The sequence below is a fragment of the Aulonocara stuartgranti genome (genome assembly GCF_965226115.1).
Source record: "Aulonocara stuartgranti genome assembly, chromosome: 6".
NCBI lineage: Eukaryota > Metazoa > Chordata > Actinopteri > Cichliformes > Cichlidae > Aulonocara > Aulonocara stuartgranti.
The window spans coordinates 13,043,178-13,064,233 of NC_138944.1; the positions used below are offsets into that span (position 1 = coordinate 13,043,178).

General features: G+C 38.6%; 1 protein-coding gene across 2 annotated transcripts in view; it reads right to left on the reverse strand.

Moving 5' to 3' along the window:
- Positions 1–21,056, reverse strand: part of LOC309708419 (zeta-sarcoglycan-like) — a 370,409-nt gene that overhangs the window by 50,149 nt on the left and 299,204 nt on the right. For both annotated transcript variants that reach the window (XM_082536450.1, XM_082536451.1), the window contains exons 5-6: positions 17,804–17,926; positions 15,423–15,495 (exon numbers count right to left, since the gene is read on the reverse strand). In XM_082536450.1, the coding sequence (XP_082392576.1) occupies positions 15,423–15,495; positions 17,804–17,926 (196 nt within the window). The remainder of the gene's footprint in view (positions 1–15,422; positions 15,496–17,803; positions 17,927–21,056) is intronic.

Below are 21,056 nucleotides of genomic sequence, written 5' to 3' on the forward strand. Positions count from 1 at the left end.
GAACTGTCCCATTTACAACTTCAGTGCAGTGACATTAATGACTACGTTTTAGTCTTACGGTTTGTGATTCTAATGATTCTATTTACTTGTCGCTAAAATCCTGTAATACTGCACCTGAAATGTAATGTACGTCAATGTGAATGTAAATTAATGAAAACCTTCAGTGTGGATTTAAACTGCCACGATGTTTTCCCTCAGTCTGGAGTTTAAGGATAGTACTTGCATAGATTAGTTTTAGTTCAAAGAAAATTTTTTTATATTTTTATATTTGCAACTAAAACATGCTACTAGTGAAGGAGCTTAAAAAACCCTTGTTTTGCAAGAGCTTTAAAATTCTTTGACATATCTATTGTTAGTATAGTGCACAGTCTTTTGGCTGTTTTTCTTTTAGAAAATGTAATTCTGTTTTGTGTCTGAGAAACTTGCTGCCAAAGTCCACTTTTGTAAACTGCTGTCTGTCTTATCTTTTCTAAATAATCAATTCTAAATAAAATCCTTTCCCATACCCCTTAGCCTGACGGGGCACTGAGTTCCACTGCAGTCTTCTTGACTTTCTTGGATGGAAGGCTAGATAGATGCATCCAAATAAAGCAATGACTAGGAAGAAGGAGCACTGTGCACAAATTCCTTTCCAATGCCCTTGTCTGAGTTAGGGCTAACTCTCCCTAGAGAGCTCCCTTATGACCCTAGGGCGGGCAGAGGAGAAGGTGGCTCAGAGGGAGGGATAAGAGGATGAAAGGTGTATAGAAACAGAGAATATTGACAGCAGGAGCTTGTTTCCCTCTGCTGTGGAGCCAACTAGATGATACTGGAGACCTGCAGTAACCTGATGTCAACTAGAATCTGCATGATGTTTTTCCTGCATGAGATTCCTTCAACTTTTTTGGTACATTGTTTGTTGGTGTATATATTTATTTATTTAGTATTCTCTGTTGAATCATTACTGGTTAAGGGATACAATATATCTGACAAACTGAACATGGTTTCAGTCAAAATCATAGCACCAAAATAGCATTACTAAAAAACTACTAATGAGACTGTTATGGTCTCAGATAACAATTACTATTCTGTTTTAGTTCCACTTGACTTGCCTGTGGCCTTTGACATCATCCATCAAGGCATTCTAACAGAGAGATAATTTAACTGATCTCAAGTGGTTTTCAATAAACTTATTACCAGACATTAAGATTTATATGTTTTCATCCACTCCTCTCCTGTGTGGGGTAAGCAAACGATTAATCCTTGGATTAGTTATTTTTTATTAATATGTGTTTTCAGTGGGTCATCCACTTAACGTCTTCAGTGTTGTTTCTAACCGGTGTTATGCTGATGATATGCAACTATACATTTCTGTTAAGCCTAACAACCTGGACAGCCTTTTCTACCTCACTGACTGCTTCACTGATATTACTAATTGGATGTCTTTAACCTGACCTGGCAACCTTAATAAGGAAGTAAATCCTCTCTGCAGCAGTATCAAACCATCTGCAAAGAATCTTGGTATTACTTTTCAATTCAATTTCATTAAATTCACTTTTATTTATACAGTCCAAAATCACAACAATGGTTGCCCCAAGGTGCTGTATATTGTAAGGTGGGCCCTACAATAATACAAATACTTACTTCTTACTACTTCTGATGAACATTTGGATTTTTATTTCTAAAATTATACAATATACACTGTAACTTTCTGTGTTTCTGTCTGGATTACTGTAACTCTGTTTTACAACCATTACTCAGTGTTTTCTAGCCTGACAAATGAACTCAAAACTGACAACCACTTGCCACAAGATTCCCATCAAATCCATGTTCTCAAGTGGACCTAAGAGGAGACCACAGCAACCTCCTGGAACAATAACCAGTCAAAGACAAAATTACAGCACGGGGCTGAGATACTGGCTCTAATATTGAAAACTTTACTGTAGAAAAAAGTAGCCAATTTCTCAGTGAATAAAAATTAAAAAGCAGAATGACACACATTTATGTTAATAAGTTAAGACATAAAGGATTGACTGAAGGATTTGACTTCATTGTTTCAGGAATGGAATGCATTCGTATAGATTAAAAAAAATTCTATATTTTCTCTTAGTTCTCTTTTTGATATCTTTACCTTTTTACAGTTTATCTAAGGCATTTTAGGTACCACATATATTAACAGCTCTGATGGGAGCAATAGGATGGATAATTTGAGAAATGGCATTAAAAAAAGTATTCATTATTTCATCATATGGTGATAGATAGTACTAGCAATGTGCACTGCAATGTGTCAGCCATACCTAGATCACACTTAAACTATACTTGCCTTGATGTCATGCTTGTTGATAAATTGGCTGGTATTTATTTTCACAAATGAATAGGATACTTCTGAAATTATCCAATGATGATCAGAGATGGCAACATTTAGAACAGTGGTCCCCAACCTTTTTTTCGCCACAAACTGTTTTTTTGTCTGACAATATTTTCACGGACCGGCCTTTAAGGTGTCACGGATAAATATAATAAAATAAAACCAGTACCGGTACCCAGAAAAAGAAGATTTATTCATAACACACTGGAAAAGACCCCGGGAAACTGAGTTAACGATAAAGAAGATTTTAAAAAAATAACGCTAAAAACCAATAAAACCCCTGAAAACCATCAATTTCACACCCAAGCCTCAACTCTCGTGGCCTGGTACCAAAAGACTCACGGACCGGTACCGGTCCGTGGCCCAGGGGTTGGGGATTGCTGATTTAGAACATTTCTAACTGTAACATCAACAGGTGACCTGTTGTATGGGTGGGTTCAGTCACATGTTTAAAATCAAATGATTTTTACTAAACTCTAATATATAATAAGGATTAATACAGCAGGAGATAGAAGTAATTAAGTATTAAACCTAAATTATTCAAATTCAGATAATTGTGAAATAACACAGATTTACAACTGTTTTAGGTATATAACTAATGGGCGCTGTTTCAGTCAGGTATGTGGTACCTGTATAATCAAGCCAGGTTTCCATTAAAGGGATAAAAGCCAGTTTATTACTAATGAGGGTGTCATTAATAATACATGACTCATTTGTTTAATGTGTACAAAAGCAGCAAGTATTTACCGATTGCTTACTGGTTGCTTGTTATTTGTGGAAAACTGGTGTGGTATTTGCAGAATGTCCTTTAGCTGTGCTGCAATAGTCCTCCCATGATGCACTGAGCATTTCTCCCTTATTCACCTTTTTCACTGTATGTCTTTTTTGCCCTGTCCCTGATAAAACTGAGATTTTCTTTCCCCACTGTCATCAGTTGCTTGTTCATATGGGTTTGTCTGATTGTTGGGGTTTTCTCTTTATTATTGTAGGGTCTTTACAACATATAGTACCTTAAGGCGACTGTTGTTGTAATTTGATGCTATATCAATAAAACTGACCTTTATTGAATTTTGCTCATCATGCACCACAACAGTGGTGACTGAGGAACGTTGATGAAGCAGCTGAGGGACAGAGGTGTTTACATCGTTAACAGTAGCACCTGGGGTGCATGAAGTGAGGCATCTGATCATTTTTATGTGATGGACTATAAATGGTCCAACAAAAATCAGACAGGGAGGTTTGGAGTGACCGTCTACAGCAAAAGCACAAGGACAAGGATGCAAAAACCACTCAACCATTGGCTGAGAATGAACCGGGCACCAGTACATCTCCCTGGGTAGCATGTAGACTGGTCCAGTGCTACTAGAAGAGCTGGACAACACCGGGACCTAAAATGATCCATGCCTAATGGCCGAAAAAGATGCCATGAATGACGAAAAGCACCAATAGGTGGGCTGCTAACAGCAGGTACTCATTCATCTAGAGTGCCTAAGGATAGCTGAAAGGACAGCACAGAGGCTTTGATCAAGGCAGCATAGCAACAGGCCCTAACCACTAGAGTCTTCCAAAGCCAAAGGAACCCAAGTTGCACGTTGTGCAAAAGTGCCCCAGAGACTATCCAGCATATACCAGGATATAAGCTGCAAACTGGGACAGTATACACTGAGAGGCACAGCTAGGTGGCTGGGATAGAATAGATACACATGTGGTTTCAAAGTCCCCAAATCCCAGTGAGAGTCACCTCTGAACCACCTTTGGCCAATGTCCTGTGGGACTTTAATCTCCAGACACACAAGTAGCTGCTGGTCACCCAACCAGAGATAGTGATGGTTGACAAGGAGCATAACACTTCAGTTGTGATAGATGTGACAATCCCAGTGGACAACAACAAAACCAGAAAGGAGCATGACAAAATAGAGAAGTACCATGTGAATGGTAAAGTACAAAGAAATAGGTTTGATCTTGACGGGTGTTTGGTTTGATAAAAGCCTTGCTCAGTCAGACAATTTCAGTTCTATTCAGTTTTATTTATATGGCACCAAATCAGGACAGTTGCCTCAAGTTACTTTATATTCTGAGGTCAAGACCATACAGTAATATAAAGAAAATAATAGCAACATATACAATGAAGTGTTGACCATTACAACCACAATGATTTCAACTTTATCTCTTTATCTTTACTTGACCTGTACCTGGTCTTTTTATGTGAAAACATTTCTTTGAATCGTTCCCTGCAATTTCACCTTTTTTCTTAATTGACTGCCAGTGGACATTTGCTCCTGATAAGTGTTGCAGAGATATCTCACTAACAAAAACTACTGACCATACCTTGTGAATGAAGTCACTCAGACTTGCTGAAAACATGAATCCTTGGGTCAAGGCTAACAGACATAAAAAGACACAATAGCAAAATCTGAAAAACTATGCATTTTCTATGGTGAATGCAACTGTTACTGACAAGTGTTTTTAGTGTGCACCATCCTACATTTAACATAAATACTTCCAACACAGTGGCATTTGCAAAACGCTGGTAATATAAAGAGTCTTCTAATATGACTACTGATACATGTGATCATATGATTACAGATACTGACTCATTGAAATATAAAATATTTGACTGGTGAAAGGAAAAGGAAAAGGAAAAAGAATTATTGTCAACAATTGTTCAGCCATTTTACATAGCCATCCTTGTTTTGTTGTGGCAAATGCTCTCATCTATCTAAGGGTGTGCATGTATTGCTGTGGTTCTCATAGGTAAAGCGCTGTCTCAGCAACATGCTGTACTGATAATGAAAAGCGGTTTTCTTATCGCAGTGACCCTTTGCTTCTATCAGTAAACTGTACCAGCTACAACTCTTAAACATTTAGAAATTCCCACATTACAGTGAATGTGCTCCCGTCAGAAAGAAAAAAAAACCAACCCAAAACATGCACCAGTTTTTTTCTACAGCTACTTTCTCCATTTTCAGTTTTTGTTGTTGTTGTCAGCAGCATACAAATTGTCAAACCCAACTTCCTTTTTCATGGTATTTAGTCAATCACTGTCATGAATGCTTTTATAAGATGTTGAACTGAGCTGCTTAAAAAGATGCCAGGCACAGCACTTTTTTTTTTTAAAGCAACTGTTTTCCGTTTGCCTTGCGGCCGCATACACTTTAAAGTGGAAAAGCAGTTTAAAAAAGCAAAAGAGTTTGAACATGGCTTAAAGTGGTGAACACACTAGAGGCTTTGAAAACACACGGCATAGCTTTCCTTGAATGTTCTCTGGCAGGCAGACTTCTGAGCATTTTGTTTCTGTACCACTAGCATAACCCAGTTCCTGCTCTTGTATGATGTCTCTCTAGCTGCAGTCACATCTGCTATCCACTGAAAGACTCCTGAAGCAAACAACACAGACAGAAATCTTAACGGCATTCTGCTGTGGTCACTGTGATGGCACTTTCCATAACGTCAAGTCTACTAACAGTTACCTCTAGTGTGGCTCAGTAATGGACTGCAAATGCAATGGCTAAACTTTTTCCTATTTCAAGATGTAAAATGTCAATTATATAACTGAGCAGTTCTTTAAACTGTCAATAGCCTTTTCACACACTGAATGTTCCAACTTGATGCTATGTGTTTCGTCCAGTCTTTAACCTATTTTTGTATCTGCTGTCCTGTCATTCTGTCCAAAGAAGCAAAGTTACTCACAGAAAACTACGTGTGTCCGTAAAATATTAATTTGCAGAGGTTATATACCAAATAGTTGCAAATACACTCCTTTTATTGATAGTAGGGCTGGGCGATATGACCCAAAATTCATATCTCGATATTTTTTTAGCTGGATGGCGATATAAGATATATATCTTGATATTTTTTTAAAGCCATAAAGTAAGAACAAAAAGAGAGTTCTTAGTCAAAGCTGTGTCCCAGATGTCACACAGGCACTTTTATTAGCATAAAGCATAGATGTACATGAAAAAAACTACTCAAAAATAAATTATGAGCATTTATTAAAAATAATGCTCCATAAATAAAAATAGTATGTTGTTTTTGTCCATAACAAAAAGCTCACAATTGTGCAGTCAAAATGTAAACTAAAAGACGCTGAGCATAATAACATAGGCAGATTTCACAGCTGCTCTGTTCCCAACTTCTACTGCATGACTGACAGCCTTGAGTTTGAAATCCTCTTTGTAACCATGTCTCTTGTTAACAGGTGACATTTATGGTCCTTATACACACACAATACGGTAATATTACGTTGAAGCACAGTGCGTATTACTACGCGAGGCTCCTCGGTAGCCGCTCCGACAGTCCATCAAGCGGTGCAGCCCCGTAGCTTACCAAAGTCGTACTAAAACATTTTTTGACAGATTGCTGAGCGCCGTGTTCCACATAAAATCAGTTCGCGGTCATCAAGCACAACCAGAATTCATACATAAGGCGCGCTGTCAACTTTTGAGAAAATGAAAGGATTTTAGGCTGTGCAGCCCCTGTGGGCTGCATGGCGTTAGCGTGGTTAGCTTGTTAGCGTGGTTAGCTCGTTAGCACGTTGACGCCATCCAGCCCCACGCACGGAGGAATGCGCAGTAACTCGTTAACGGAGATTTGCCATGTTCATCTTGTCGCTGCCTGGAGGTGAAGCTATGAGGGAGGAGGGGGAGTTGTGTTCAGTGAAGGAGAGGCGAGGCGGAGTAACGTTGCGTAAAGGCAAAAGTGGACGAAAGAGAGGCAAACCTGCGGCTCCACAACTATAATTATAACGTATATATCGATATAAAGGATATGGTCACATCTTATATCTCGTATAAAAATATATCGATATTTTTAAAAAACTCGATATATCGCCCAGCCCTAATTGATAGGGATTTTTTGACCTGCACTTCATCATGTAAAGTGTGTGCCATATTTTTTTCAAGGTTTCCCTCTTTACTTCTCTCCCTGTCCTGCTGTTAAACGCTAAGATAGATCATTAGCTTTAAATGGACTTCAGTCCTCTCATTACATGTCCCATTTACCTTCACTGCATAGCACTCTCCTTTCATAACAAGAAGGGGTGGGAGTGGTGGGGTGGGGGTCATATTTAGGATCTGAAGATTTGGACAAAAATATGATTTCAAAATAAACATTTGTTTAAAAAAAGAGTTGGGAATAGAGACTCTTTCTGTGTTGATATCCACCAGTAATCTAAAAGATCGGCTTATATTGAATACACCTCTGTGCTCCAGCAATTTGTTTCTTTCCCTACCATTTGACAGCTAATGATGGGACGGAGGGACTGGGGGAGGGGTATTATTTGAAGCATGTAATCGCCCCTTTTTTCAGTGCTATTTTTCTTTGACTTCCATTAACCCTTCAGTAGATGCAAAGGGTAGTCTATGCTTTCATATGGCTGCACTGCTGTGTGAAGGGTGATAAATGGTTTCACGTCATGCATGCCATATGTACGTGTTATATATGTGTGTATAAAAATTTGGCAACGTGTGGGTTGCCTTTTATTTTGTGCTTTCAATGCTGTGCTAACATTTGTTAAGTGTATATGTGTTATCGTACGTGAGTAATGTCATTGTGCTGTGTTTGCATACAGAGTTAGATGTATGTGCTAATTGTTTTTAGTATCAGTGTATTGATATTGTACTGTACTAAGGTGACACTGATGATGACAAGGTCACTCAAGCAACACTAATACATTAAGTGTTTCTTAAAAGTGGTCATTTGTTCTCATTTTGTCACGTCTATCATGCTAATTAGATACGGTCTGTTAAAACAGCCCAAATACATTTTTTGTGCTGATATTTTAATATCATATACTGGCATGCTAAGCTTACTTTCTTTTTCCTTTACCTTCATCACAGATGTCATCGTCTTATTCGTCTGCATTGACCCAGTGTTCTCATGCCTCCTTTTCTCAGCACCTTTCTATCCTCACCTAACCTCCAAACTTCCCTATATCACTTCTCAGTTTACTTCAGCTAAGCTAACTCCTTTTAATCTACCTTTCTCCAGCACTCTCTATCTCCCCTGCTCTCTTTTGATCCCTGAGACTATATGGGACCCTATTTCATGTATTACATTTGCTTTTCATCCAACTATTATTTAATAACCAAATGTATATCTAACCCACACTCATTTAATATCGCTGTCTTTGTTTCAAAACTTTACTTTTTTTCTAGAACATTAACTTTCTTTAGTCCTTAAAGATTTGCTTGAAATTCCCCTAAGAAAAAAAGAGAAAAAAAAATCAATCAAGGGGAACCCCTTGTAGTTTAAAAAAAAAAGAAAGAAAAAATATGTGAAAAAGAGTTATCCATTCATTTGTGGTGATATATATATTCTTCAAAATACAAACCCAATTCCCAAAGGTTATGAAGCTGTGCCAAAGGCAAATAAAATAAAATTTAATAATTTGCTAACTGGATAAAATGATTTATTTACAACAGAAGATAGAAAAAACATCAACTGTTTAAACTGAGACATTTTCATGAAATATATTACTTCATTTTGAATGATCTGTTGGCAATAACATGTTTCAAAAAAGTTGGGATAGGGAAACAAAAAAATATGCAAAACTTAATGGTACTGAAAAGAAACAGCCGGTCATGATTGTGTATAAAAAGAGCATCTTAGAGAAGCAAAGTTTCTCATACTTGAAGATGGGCAGAGGTTCATCAATCTGCAACAAAATGCATCAACAGATTGGAACAATTCAAGAATAATGTTCCTCAATGTAAAATTACAAACACTTTGAATATTTCATCACCTATGGTGCATAATTTCTTAAAAAGACAGACAGAATCTAAAGAAATCTGTATGGGCAAGTTTCAAGCCTGCACTGCATTGCCAACAGGTGGTTGGCCTAGCCTGACAACAATCCAGCTCTTTTACCATAAAGAAATGGTGCATTATGAAAAGAAAAATACAAAAAAGAATACACAGGACTGTTGAGCAGCTAGAATCCTATATCAGAAAAGAATGGGACAATAACCCTTTTCCAATTTGCTGTTGTAATAATCCTTACTTATTCTTTAAGTCAGGGGTGTCCAAACTCCGGCCTTGGCCCGCGGTCCATTTTTAATTGGCCCGCAAGTAATTTTATAAATAGAATAGAATATGGCCCGCACTTCAACTTTTGCTTGAGTGTATTGCACTTCTTAGTTTTAACACCAGGGGGAGCTGCTGTTGATCAAGGCAGTTGCTCCACCAAAAAGGACAATCACAGAAGAAATTTACCCCCAAGTTACTAAACATGGCAGAACCAAAGAAGCGAAAGGTAGAAAGTGAGTGCAGAAAATTTCAGACACGGTGGGAGAGTGAATATTTCTTCAAAGAATTCAAGGGGGAAGTGTGTCTGTTTGATTTGCACTGAAACTGTGGCAATTATGAAAGAGTATAATGTACGACGTCATTATGAAACCAAACATCAGGCCTATGCATTCTACACTAGTGCTGAGCGAGAGCAGAAATTAAAGCAAATTGTAGCTATCCTGCGGGGTCAGCAACAGTATTTTTTTTGTGCTCAAATTATCCAGGAAAAGGCTCCAATAGCCAGCTATGAAGTCGCCCAACTCATTGCAAGACATGGCAAGCCTTTTTCAGATGGAGACCTCATAAAACACGGCCTCGTTAAAGTCACTGAAATAATATGCCCGGAAAAAGTGAAGGACTTCAACAACGTCAGCATGTCCAGAAATCCAGTTGTGCGACGCATTGAAGACTCGTTTTTACTCCATTGCATGTGATGAGAGCACCGATGCCTCAGACACCGCACAGCTGCAAATTTTTTTTGCGGGGAGTGGACGAGAGCACGAGCACTTTAGTTGAGTAAAAAATATATTCCACAGTACCCGTGTGTTAATAAGCATGCATATGCAGGTACACATGCTTCAAATATCAATTATGCGCATCAATTCTGTCACTACCCTGCTTTTGCGCACCACTTTCTTATATCCGTTTTTCTTGTTGACACACAGAGTACACACCGCTGTGCACAGCGCACGCACACGTAGTCAGCTGATGTCATCTGATGCAGATTTGCTCCTTAATCAAGTGACATTTGTCTGGATTTTTGCCACGAGTGGCGATCAGCACCGCAGCTGGATGGCCCGATTTACATACCCAGCGCAGCTGATACTCACGAGAATAATTTACTAAAATTATATGCACTCCTGTTATTAAGTCCAGTTCAGTCTGTTAATGTTGATAATCGTTTCAAACGGACGTTAATAGATGTTTTGCCAAGCCTAATAACTTAAATAACAAACTTGAAATGTACCCGTCCCATTTTCCCCTTTATTGTTTTTTTTCTCTGTACTGTAAATCTTCTGTCTAAGAAGAAATCTGAGGCTGCTGTTCTGAGAATGAGCTAACAAAGCTTTTTATGAATAAATCAATAAAGATCCATTTATGGAAAGCTGTGATGAAGGAAGTTTTGTCTTTAATTATATTCAACGATACAACACATTTGACCACTTTTAAGTGATTTTTCTAACTTTAATATAGTAAAGTACCTAATTTCTAGCCTCTTCTGTCCTCTTTATTGCTCTTCTTGTATCTTTTGACTGTCCTCTTCATCACCCCTACTCGGCCATCTTCACCCACTGTCTATCCTATTTAATGTCTAATCTCAGTGTTTTTCCTTCCAACATCACCTGAAACTCACTTCAGAGGGTGTATGAGAAAAAGATATGCACATAACTACACAGTTAGCTGCTGTGACCCAAACGAATGCAGTGGCAAAGTGACCAACACTCAAGCTTGACACCATTTTAGTTTTCCTTCCATTCAGTTAGTCAATCATTCAGTGTGCTTTGTGTCCTCCAGTGACCGAGCTCTCTTGTCATTTCAGACCTTGCCACTCCCACCTGTCTGTCTTTTCCACCAGTCATCTGACCTGCCCCTTCTCTCCACTCAACTCCATGTACTTCACTGATTAGTCCTTGCAGCATCACCCCCACTTACCATCTCTCACTTGCCAGATTGTGTCTTTGTGTAAAGTGCAATTGCTTTCTGGCATTGTGTTGTTTTCTTTTTCTCTTCTACCTCGGCTGTGATCTGGATTTCGCTTCTGTCTGAGCACTGTGTTTAGTTTGTCTGTCATTGTCTCACATGTAAAGTTTTTTTTTGTTTTTTTTTTACTAATTTGAATTTTGAATCATGTTCTTGAGCCTCCACCATTTCTGAACCTGAGACAGTGGGAAAAACAGAATGTATCATAAAAGCACATAAACCTTAGCATCTGGTATCGTTCTGCATATATCTAAAGCACCTGATAGAACCGTTAGTTTAGCTTGAGCAGCCAAAGTGATTTGAGCTTTAAACCAGAAAATCTCCAAGTTTTGTCTTGCGAATAGCAAGTCTATGTTCCCGATCGTGACTCAAGAGTTGGGAGTTCGCCTTGTAATCGGAAGGTTGCTGGTTCGAGGCCCGGCTTGGACAGTCTCGGTCGTTGTGTCCTTGGGCAAGACACTTCACCCGTTGCCTACTGGTGGTGGTCAGAGGGCCGGGTGGTGCCAGTGTCCGGCAGCCTCGCCTCTGTCACTGCACCCCAGGGTGGCTGTGGCTACAATGTAGCTTGCCATCACCAGTGTGTGAATGGGTGGATGACTGGTTGTGTAAAGTGCTTTGGGGTCCTTAGGGACTAGAAAAGCGCTATACAAATATAGGCCATTTACAACGCTTTTCTACAATATGAATAGCCACATCTTGGTTAGAGGTCTTCTTGTGCATAAGAGGGTTTCAATTCTCTTTTCACATTGCGAAAGGAGTGGCGGTGAAAACTCAGTGGAGTGAAATCTGGGGAGCGAAAATAAGACAAACTGCAGCAGGCTTGGAATGTTAAATGCAATGTCAGTGCAGGCTAGTGGGTAGTGGGTAGGAGGGACATTATGCTTGGGAACGGTGCAACGAAAACCGTGACTAGTGTGAGTACAGCCTAATCCAATCCAGGCTGCTATGTTTTAACAGCAGAGACCTGTATTACTAGCTCACCTCCACCTTGATTAAGCACATCTGTGTGTGTGTGTTTGTGTGGGTAGGGGATCGGAACAGTGAACATGTGCTGTGAGACTCACAAGAAGAAAACTCTGGTGTGTCCCATTTCACTGTAGGTATGTTATGCATTAAAGTTTCAAGTGAGTCGTTGAAGAGTGACCTCTCCTTCCTTTTTTTCTGTTTCCCTGTGTGTTTGCTGCTTTCTTCTTCAGGTGCCGTGGTGTTAAAGCAGAATTTAGTTTTCTCAAGGCTGAAGTGCTCTGCCAGCCCAATCCATGGGTTGGCTTGGCGTTATTAAGTCCAGTTCAGTCTGTTAATGTTGATAATCGTTTCAAACAGACATTAATAGATGTTTTGCTAAGCCTAATAACTTAAATACAAACTTGAAATATACCTGTCTCATTTTCCCCTTTATTGTTTTTTTTCTCTGTACTGTAAATCTTCTGTCTAAGAAGAAATCTGAGGCTGCTGTTCTGAGAATGAGCTACCAAAGCTTTTTCTGAATCAATCAATAAAGATCCATTTATGGAAAGCTGTGATGAAGGAAGTTTTGTCTTTAATTATATTCGACAATATAACACATTTGACCACTTTTAAGTGATTTTTCTAACTTTAATACAGTAAAGTTAAGGTTATATACCTAATTTCTAGTAAGTGGCCCAGCCCCTCCTATATTTTTATGTATGTGGCCCTCAGTGAAAAAAGTTTGGACACCCCTGCTTTAAGCCATTTAAACATTCCAGTCAGGTATTTTTTTCAGTTAAAAGTTTGTCTCTTAGTCTGATTCTTGTGTTTCTGCATTTCTAACTTCTTTATACTTTTAATGTAAAAGAAAGGTCATTATTTTGCACTCACTAAAAGCTTGCATATTTTGCTGTATCCTATTATCTGCTGTTCCTACAACTTAGTCTCTGTGTCAGAGCCAATTTTGATTTTATATATTCTTCCACAGCCTGACTTCCATCCTCACCTCCTGCATTTTTTTATTTCGTCCCCCTTCTAGCCTCTTCTGTCCTCTTTATTGCTCTTCTTGTATCTTTTGACTGTCCTCTTCATCACCCCTACTCGGCCATCTTCACCCACTGTCTATCCTATTTAATGTCTAATCTCAGTGTTTTTCCTTCCAACATCATCTGTCCAGTCAATTATATCTCATCCACAATCTCTAATCCTTTCTGTTGTATAGAGCATTCAGAGCATCTTTGTTTCCACCACCCCTTATCTGTTCCTCAGTTTACATCAGTCCTCCCTGACTCCATCTTTTTCACCTTCTCCCTCAGTTTGTGTTTTCCTCTCTGGCAAAAAGCCCCTTCAGCCTAATCCTGTCTGACAATTCCCAAATGAGGCTAAGACACTAGTAATAAAAAAATGCAGCATGCCTCTTAAAAATACCTGAAACTCACTTCAGAGGGTGTATGAGAAAAAGATATGCACATAACTACACAGTTAGCTGCTGTGACCCAAACGAATGCAGTGGCAAAGTGACCAACACTCAAGCTTGACACCATTTTAGTTTTCCTTCCATTCAGTTAGTCAATCATTCAGTGTGCTTTGTGTCCTCCAGTGACCGAGCTCTCTTGTCATTTCAGACCTTGCCACTCCCACCTGTCTGTCTTTTCCACCAGTCATCTGACCTGCCCCTTCTCTCCACTCAACTCCATGTACTTCACTGATTAGTCCTTGCAGCATCACCCCCACTTACCATCTCTCACTTGCCAGATTGTGTCTTTGTGTAAAGTGCAATTGCTTTCTGGCATTGTGTTGTTTTCTTTTTCTCTTCTACCTCGGCTGTGATCCGGATTTCGCTTCTGTCTGAGCACTGTGTTTAGTTTGTCTGTCATTGTCTACATGTAAAGTTAGTTTTTTCTTTTACTAATTTGAATTTTGAATCATGTTCTTGACTCCAACCCAGTTATTATCAGAAGCAGCATTGAACTGGACTAACGTCAGCTATCTTCTGCTGTGTAATTCACCATAGTAAAATCTGTGCATCATGCTAGGAGCAAAACTACGGTCCAAGGTTCAAAAATGTACCTTGTTTCTTTGCTTTAATTTACGTCTATCTCCATTACACCATTTCATATAACACCGAATCTACTGTCACAAAACCAAAACAGAATTTTTTAAGTGAAAACTCTTCAGCATATAATAATACTCTAAGTATTTGCCAAAGTGGTTCAATAGCCATATACTGTACCTAATTAAGGATCGAGCACCATTGACACTTTACCTTAATTGCAGTAAAACTGTAATTGAGTGATATTTAAAAGCTGAACAAGAAACAATTTACGTCATGACTTGCAAGTGACCCTTGTTATATATACTTGTTATAAAGACAACAAACCCTACAGCCTGTTTCATTTTGGTTTGATTTGTTTGTTTTGTTGTTTGGTTTTGTGGTTCCAGCTTATACAAACTAAAATTGACTATTTAGCAGTGAGATGAGAAGAACGAGCTGGGGAAAAAAGCCCTAACAAGTCCCAACAAGTCAAAATAAAATAACATTTCAAAAGGTATTTACATATTAATATAATCATTCAGTTAAGGTTAACAAAACCTTTTTTCATTTAGATTCAAATTTCATCATCACTATCCTCATCATCACCATCAGTATCATCTTTTGAAATTCTATGCAATAATAAACGCTGCTGATATACCCTGCACATGTATATACCTGTATATACCACACATGTATATACCTATACATGTGTTCAGTGCTTGTTTCAAAGAAACAGTCCATTCACTGCCTTGTTCACTGGCTCCCAAAGGGCCTTTGTTTCCTCCGTAAGCCCTGACAAACTATCAGTCAACAGCATACATCATTCTGCTGTATACTACTTAAAATCATGTGCATGCTGTACAGCAGGACTAGCTAACTAAAACACCCACTTAAGTTTTTACTTAAAACCACATTTTCACTAAATTGTTATTTGTGGTGTTACTATCTTAGAAATTATTCACAAGAACATAGACTTCATGAATAATAAAGCACAACTAAAATATTAACAAGGGAAACTTGTTAAGTGGACCAATGTACCAGTCTCCCTGTCTGACACACACACCCATACAAATCCATGCTCACAAAATTATTTAGACTACTTACTTTAGGTCCTGGGAAGGTTCTGCTCTTACATGTGACGTCTCTACAGAATGACTGAACACTACTCCTTCATTTCCTGCCGAGAGAATGAGAACGAATTACAAAAAGGAAAGCAATCACTGAACTCTTGAGTTATAAACTTAGCAGACATTTCAAATGCACGCCAGGGTGCTGAGGTATTCTGTGTCAGAAACACAATTTCCTTCAAAAACAAGGTACCACTGGGTTGTCACTGTTAAGAAGTATGTGTCCTTTGTGCTGAAAATCAGAGTTGATTTAATGTTTAAAACACTTTAACCACAGGCATCATATTTCTCTCTTATTAACAAAGCAATTTAAAGTATTTAATTATATCTCAACCATCTTTTTTCTCTGTTTTCAGTATTTTTCTGTTCCTGCATGTTAATAACAATAATAACCATATGGCATTACTTTCCTCCAAAATCAAAATTTCCTGATGCAAAATACATTCAAGCATGCAACTGATGTGCATGCTTTTTCCTTGTAAGAAAAGTCTGGCTCTGATATAATGCAATGTTTAACCCCCCGTGTGCAGTAGCCACCTTTGCAGCTGTGAACAGATGCTCATTTTTGGCTCTTGCTGAGACCACAGACAGCATGTTGGAATATCAGCACTGCTGCGGATTTAATACTGCATGAGGCTATCTTTCCCATTGGCAGGCACACAGATAAGAAACTGCATAGTCTGAGCTGTTTGATACTGAAGCAGCATATGCCAAGTTTAATTCTAGAAGATTCAAGGAGGTCCCGTAGGTAGGATGAGAACCTACATCTCCAAAAAGCTGCAACTGAACCCCCACAGGAGCTAAACTTGGAAGTTATTGTGTACTGTTGTATTTTTCAGTTAAATCTCACTTTCTGTGGTTCATTCCAGGGAACACTGAACTATGCCTATGAACTGCCAAGTAAATGAAACAACAGGTAAAATGGCAGATAAGGGCAAACCTTGCTTTGTGTTCTCCTGTTTGACTGTCTGCCTCTATGATGTTCATAACTTAGTCAACCATGCCACAGCTTCTGGCTGATATTACTTTTCCATATTATTGCTACTCTGTCTTTTCTACTATTGTTCTGCTCTCATGAAAACTTTATGAGCTTGTTTGATGACACTTGTTCTTGAACACAACAATCCTTGAACTATTTTTAAAGCGGATAAACTGAAATCAACTTTTCATACTGGGTTTACAGTTTCAGACGCGTCAACTGAGGATAAGCTCGGTATCACTCCAAACTTGCTGCCATGGTATTGGCTTGCATTTGCTGATTCATTATCTATTTACACCTTGTTACTGCAAAGGGCAGCGATATGTGGAAATATGATCTATCTTCATTAGAAAAATACATCAATCTATAAATCTAAAATTTAAACAGTAGCACAGCATAACCCGGCAGACCTCAGTGCCTGAGCTGAATGAATGATGTGCCCATATTTGTATTCTTTTTGCTATCTACGCTCTTTTCGTTCACCTCCTTCAAACAGCAAATGACAGCAACAGTGACCTATAGACCTCGATCTCCTCACCCTCCCCTTGTTCTTCTGCACCCTTATTCCTTCAGAGTGCCTCTAATGAACAAATTACCCAGGTTAGTGTGTGTACGTGTGCTAAGGTGTGCGTAGTTTGTTTGAATTTGTGGTTTCGTAGCAATATACACTCAAAAACTTTTGGGTGTACATGTTGTATTACATACAAATTTTAAGTGTACAGGTGAACAGACATGAGCGGACTCATAATCTTCTGTCAGCTTCCATTTGATTTTCTCACTTCCAATGATCGAGAGAACACAAATGAATAAATGAGAAAAAGACAAATAGATGATGCAGAGTGAGAGTATTTTCCCCTCTCACTTTTTCCATTTTTTAATTTGAGCTAACTACTTTCCCCCCAGTGATGCTTACATGCCATGTCACATATTTCTCATCCATCTGCCTCGTTACCCCTTCTGTCCGTGTCATTATTTTAATTATATATATATATATATATATATATATATATATATATATTTTTTTTTTTTTTTTTTTTTTTAACTGTATGGCACTGGCCTCTTTCTCAACTCTGCTAAAGCTGCTCTGCTTGCTGACCCGTAACTTGTTTGGCTGCACTCATCAACAGCACTCTGTTTAACTGCTTATTCTGTGTCTGTATGTGTGTATATTCCTGTACCCTTGTTACTCAACATGAATAAGTTTGAATTCGCTGTCCACTACTGAAAATAAGCATGAAAAAAATAAAAGAAATAAGTTCCTTATGAATTCAGCCACATGTATTCATTCAAATTGTACACTTTACCTTTAGTATGTTATAGAAGGTGGGGAGAAGGTGCAGCGATGTCAATGTCTGTTTTATGCTTTTGTGTAACCCTACCTGTGACTTTGAGTTTCTCAGTACCGATGGTGATCTCTTCTTCATCTGCAGAGAACAGAACTCTCTCTCCATCAGCATTCCTCACCTCAAACCTCTGACACTGAGCCTCCACCATTTCTGAACCTGAGACAGTGGGAAAAACAGAATGTATCATAAAAGCACATAAACCTTAGCATCTGGTATTGTTCTGCATATATCTAAAGCACCTGATAGAACCGTTAGTTTAGCTTGAGCAGCCAAAGTGATTTGAGCTTTAAACCAGAAAATCTCCAAGTTTTGTCTTGCGAATAGCAAGTCTATGTTCCCGATTGTGACTCAAGAGTTGGGAGTTCGCCTTGTAATCGGAAGGTTGCTGGTTCGAGGCCCGGCTTGCACAGTCTCGGTCGTTGTGTCCTTGGGCAAGACACTTCACCCGTTGCTATACAAATATAGGCCATTTACAACGCTTTTCTACAATATGAATAGCCACATCTTGATTAGAGGTCTTCTTGTGCATAAGAGAGAAAGGATTTAAATTCTCTTTTCACATTGGGAAAGGAGCGACGGTGAAAACTCAGTGGAGTGAAATCTGGGGAGCGAAAATAAGACAAACTGCAGCAGGCTTGGAATGTTAAATGCAATGTCAGTGCAGGCTAGTGGGTAGTGGGTAGGAGGGACATTATGCTTGGGAACGGTGCAACGAAACCGTGACTAGTGTGAGTATAGCCTAATCCAATCCAGGCTGCTATGTTTTAACAGCAGAGACCTGTATTACTAGCTCACCTCCACCTTGATTAAGCACATCTGTGTGTGTGTGTTTGTGTGGGTAGGGGATTGGAACAGTGAACATGTGCTGTGAGACTCACAAGAAGAAAACTCTGGTGTGTCCCATTTCACTGTAGGCATGTTATGCATTAAAGTTTCAAGTGAGTCGTTGAAGAGTGACCTCTCCTTCCTTTTTTTCTGTTTCCCTGTGTGTTTGCTGCTTTCTTCTTCAGGTGCCGTGGTGTTAAAGCAGAATTTAGTTTTCTCAAGGCTGAAGTGCTCTGCCAGCCCAATCCATGGGTTGGCTTGGAAAGGATTTCCATGAAGTGACACTTCAAATCTGTAAACACTTTACTCCCCTCTGTAGTTTACTGACTGTAAACTACAGACTTTAAGACTGTACAGCGTACCAAAATAATGACGACACTATTCACCTGAGAGCATAGTCAGATTCATTTCACTAATTTTATGCACAAAAATGAACTTAAAGCTAAAATCGGGACTAAAGTTAAACACTTCTTATTTCTCTTCATATTCAATATAGAAGTTATATGAAATGTGAGTCGAGACATACACGTGACTCTTTGCTCAGTCTAGCTTCAGTTTACCGTCTTAATAACTACCTCTAATATTTCATCAGTGTCCAAAATGTGTGTACCCATGCGCGATTTTCTGTATAGATGCACATATTCTCCACTCCTATTTATCCTTTTAGGACCCAGCTGTGAAGTGGCATGCATGTTTCCATTTATATAGACTTTGAATCATTTAAAAGCATTTACTCATCAATGTGCTGACTTGATGTAATGTAACAAAGAAGGTGGGCTGCATATACTATGCTGCCCGGATAAAGATGATTTCTAATCTTGGACCTTAGTGGTAACATTTCACAATTAAAAAAAAAAGGCAGTGTTCCTAATAATGAGGAAACAACAGCATAAATAAATAAATAAAAGCTACTTAAAAAGTTGATTAAGTAGTGGCTTTTTAATAGAAATGTAAAACGTTGACAATTAATTACTAGGTAATTATTCAGGTGATTTTGTGATTTGGCCTGTGATTGGATGGCTTTCCATCCTTGCTGAATCTATAAAGAGGTCTCTCTCCATTTCATTCTATCCCTTTTCTTCACTCTCTAGGCTGCCCGGCTATTTTGTGTCAATTAGAAAGTCAGAGTGCCTTGTCAGTCATAATCAAACGTTATTAGCACCTATCAATCTGGGATTAAGCTCTATTTCTCGTCTCATTCTGACTGCCTTTATCCTGTCCAGCTCTATCTCCTTAAACCCTCTCACTCCTCCAGTGACTGTGTGAAAAAGCAATTGAGATTTGTGTTGTCAAAAGCTCACGCTAAAGTGAGGTGTGTATGAGTGTGTTACAAATATATGCAAAGACGTAGCAGATAGAAGGGAAGTTGGCAGTTAGAGGTGGGAGACGTATGCTGAGAGAGGAATCAAAGGAAGAAAAAGGAGGGTTTATGTTTGAGACGGAAAGATGAATAGAAAATGAAGTTTAAATTGGAGATGTGCTGTGCTAGTTGCTGTCTCAGGCATCTAGCTAGTTCTCTTTGGCTCTTCAGCTCTTGCTCTATAATACATCTTGTAGTGCAGATTTCCAGTATGGGCGCAGGTCAGCATATTTCCAGAGATTTGTGTTTTATTCACAGAAATTGCTCTTCTTGTCTTCTCAGTAGGGGTGAATAAAGGATTCTAAAATTGCAGGAGATGGAAAAGTTTAGTGGCCAAACTTAGTGAAAAGGAAATAAAAGGAACCTGCTGATGCTCCTGACAGACTTTAGTAGTGCAGTGGCACCAGCAAAGACAATATCGAGCTATAATTGAAGTTACATAAAGTCTATTTACAGGTGAAAACAGTAGTTGACAAATAGCCAGTGTTACAGTTTCATTCAAGATCTCAAAAAGGCAGTTTGCATGGAAGAGGAAATTCAGGAAATTGGACTTTGCATGAAAACTGTGGTTGTGATAAACTGCTGTATATATATGACTGCATCAAAGTACGAAACATTTTCGGACAGTGTTGAGATGACAGGATTGCAGAGTTTGCCGGAAGAGTTGTGTTTAAGTGAAACAATAAATGCACCCAATGACATTAATGCTCACTTCAAAACTAATAGGAAATGGAAAAAAATATGTATAGTCAACTTAAAGCTCTGAGGCAACAACATGATGAGACAAAGTAACCAGAGGTTATTAAATTTAAATGATCGCTTAGAGGACTGACAGAGATTGGCAGGTATAGCTTGCAGAAACACCTCTCCTGAGTTGATGTATTTTATGCAAATGAAAAGTGATGTGGTGTACACTGTTCCAAAAAATAGTAATGTAAAATTATTTTACTGTGTATTTTACAGATGTGTACTGTTTTTCTAGAATATCATTACACTTACATAAGTGGACTGTGATCTGACACGTCAAATGTAAAATAACATAACATCACTGTAAATGTAATACTTACTTTTAACTGTTATCTTGAATGTTGTGTTTACGCC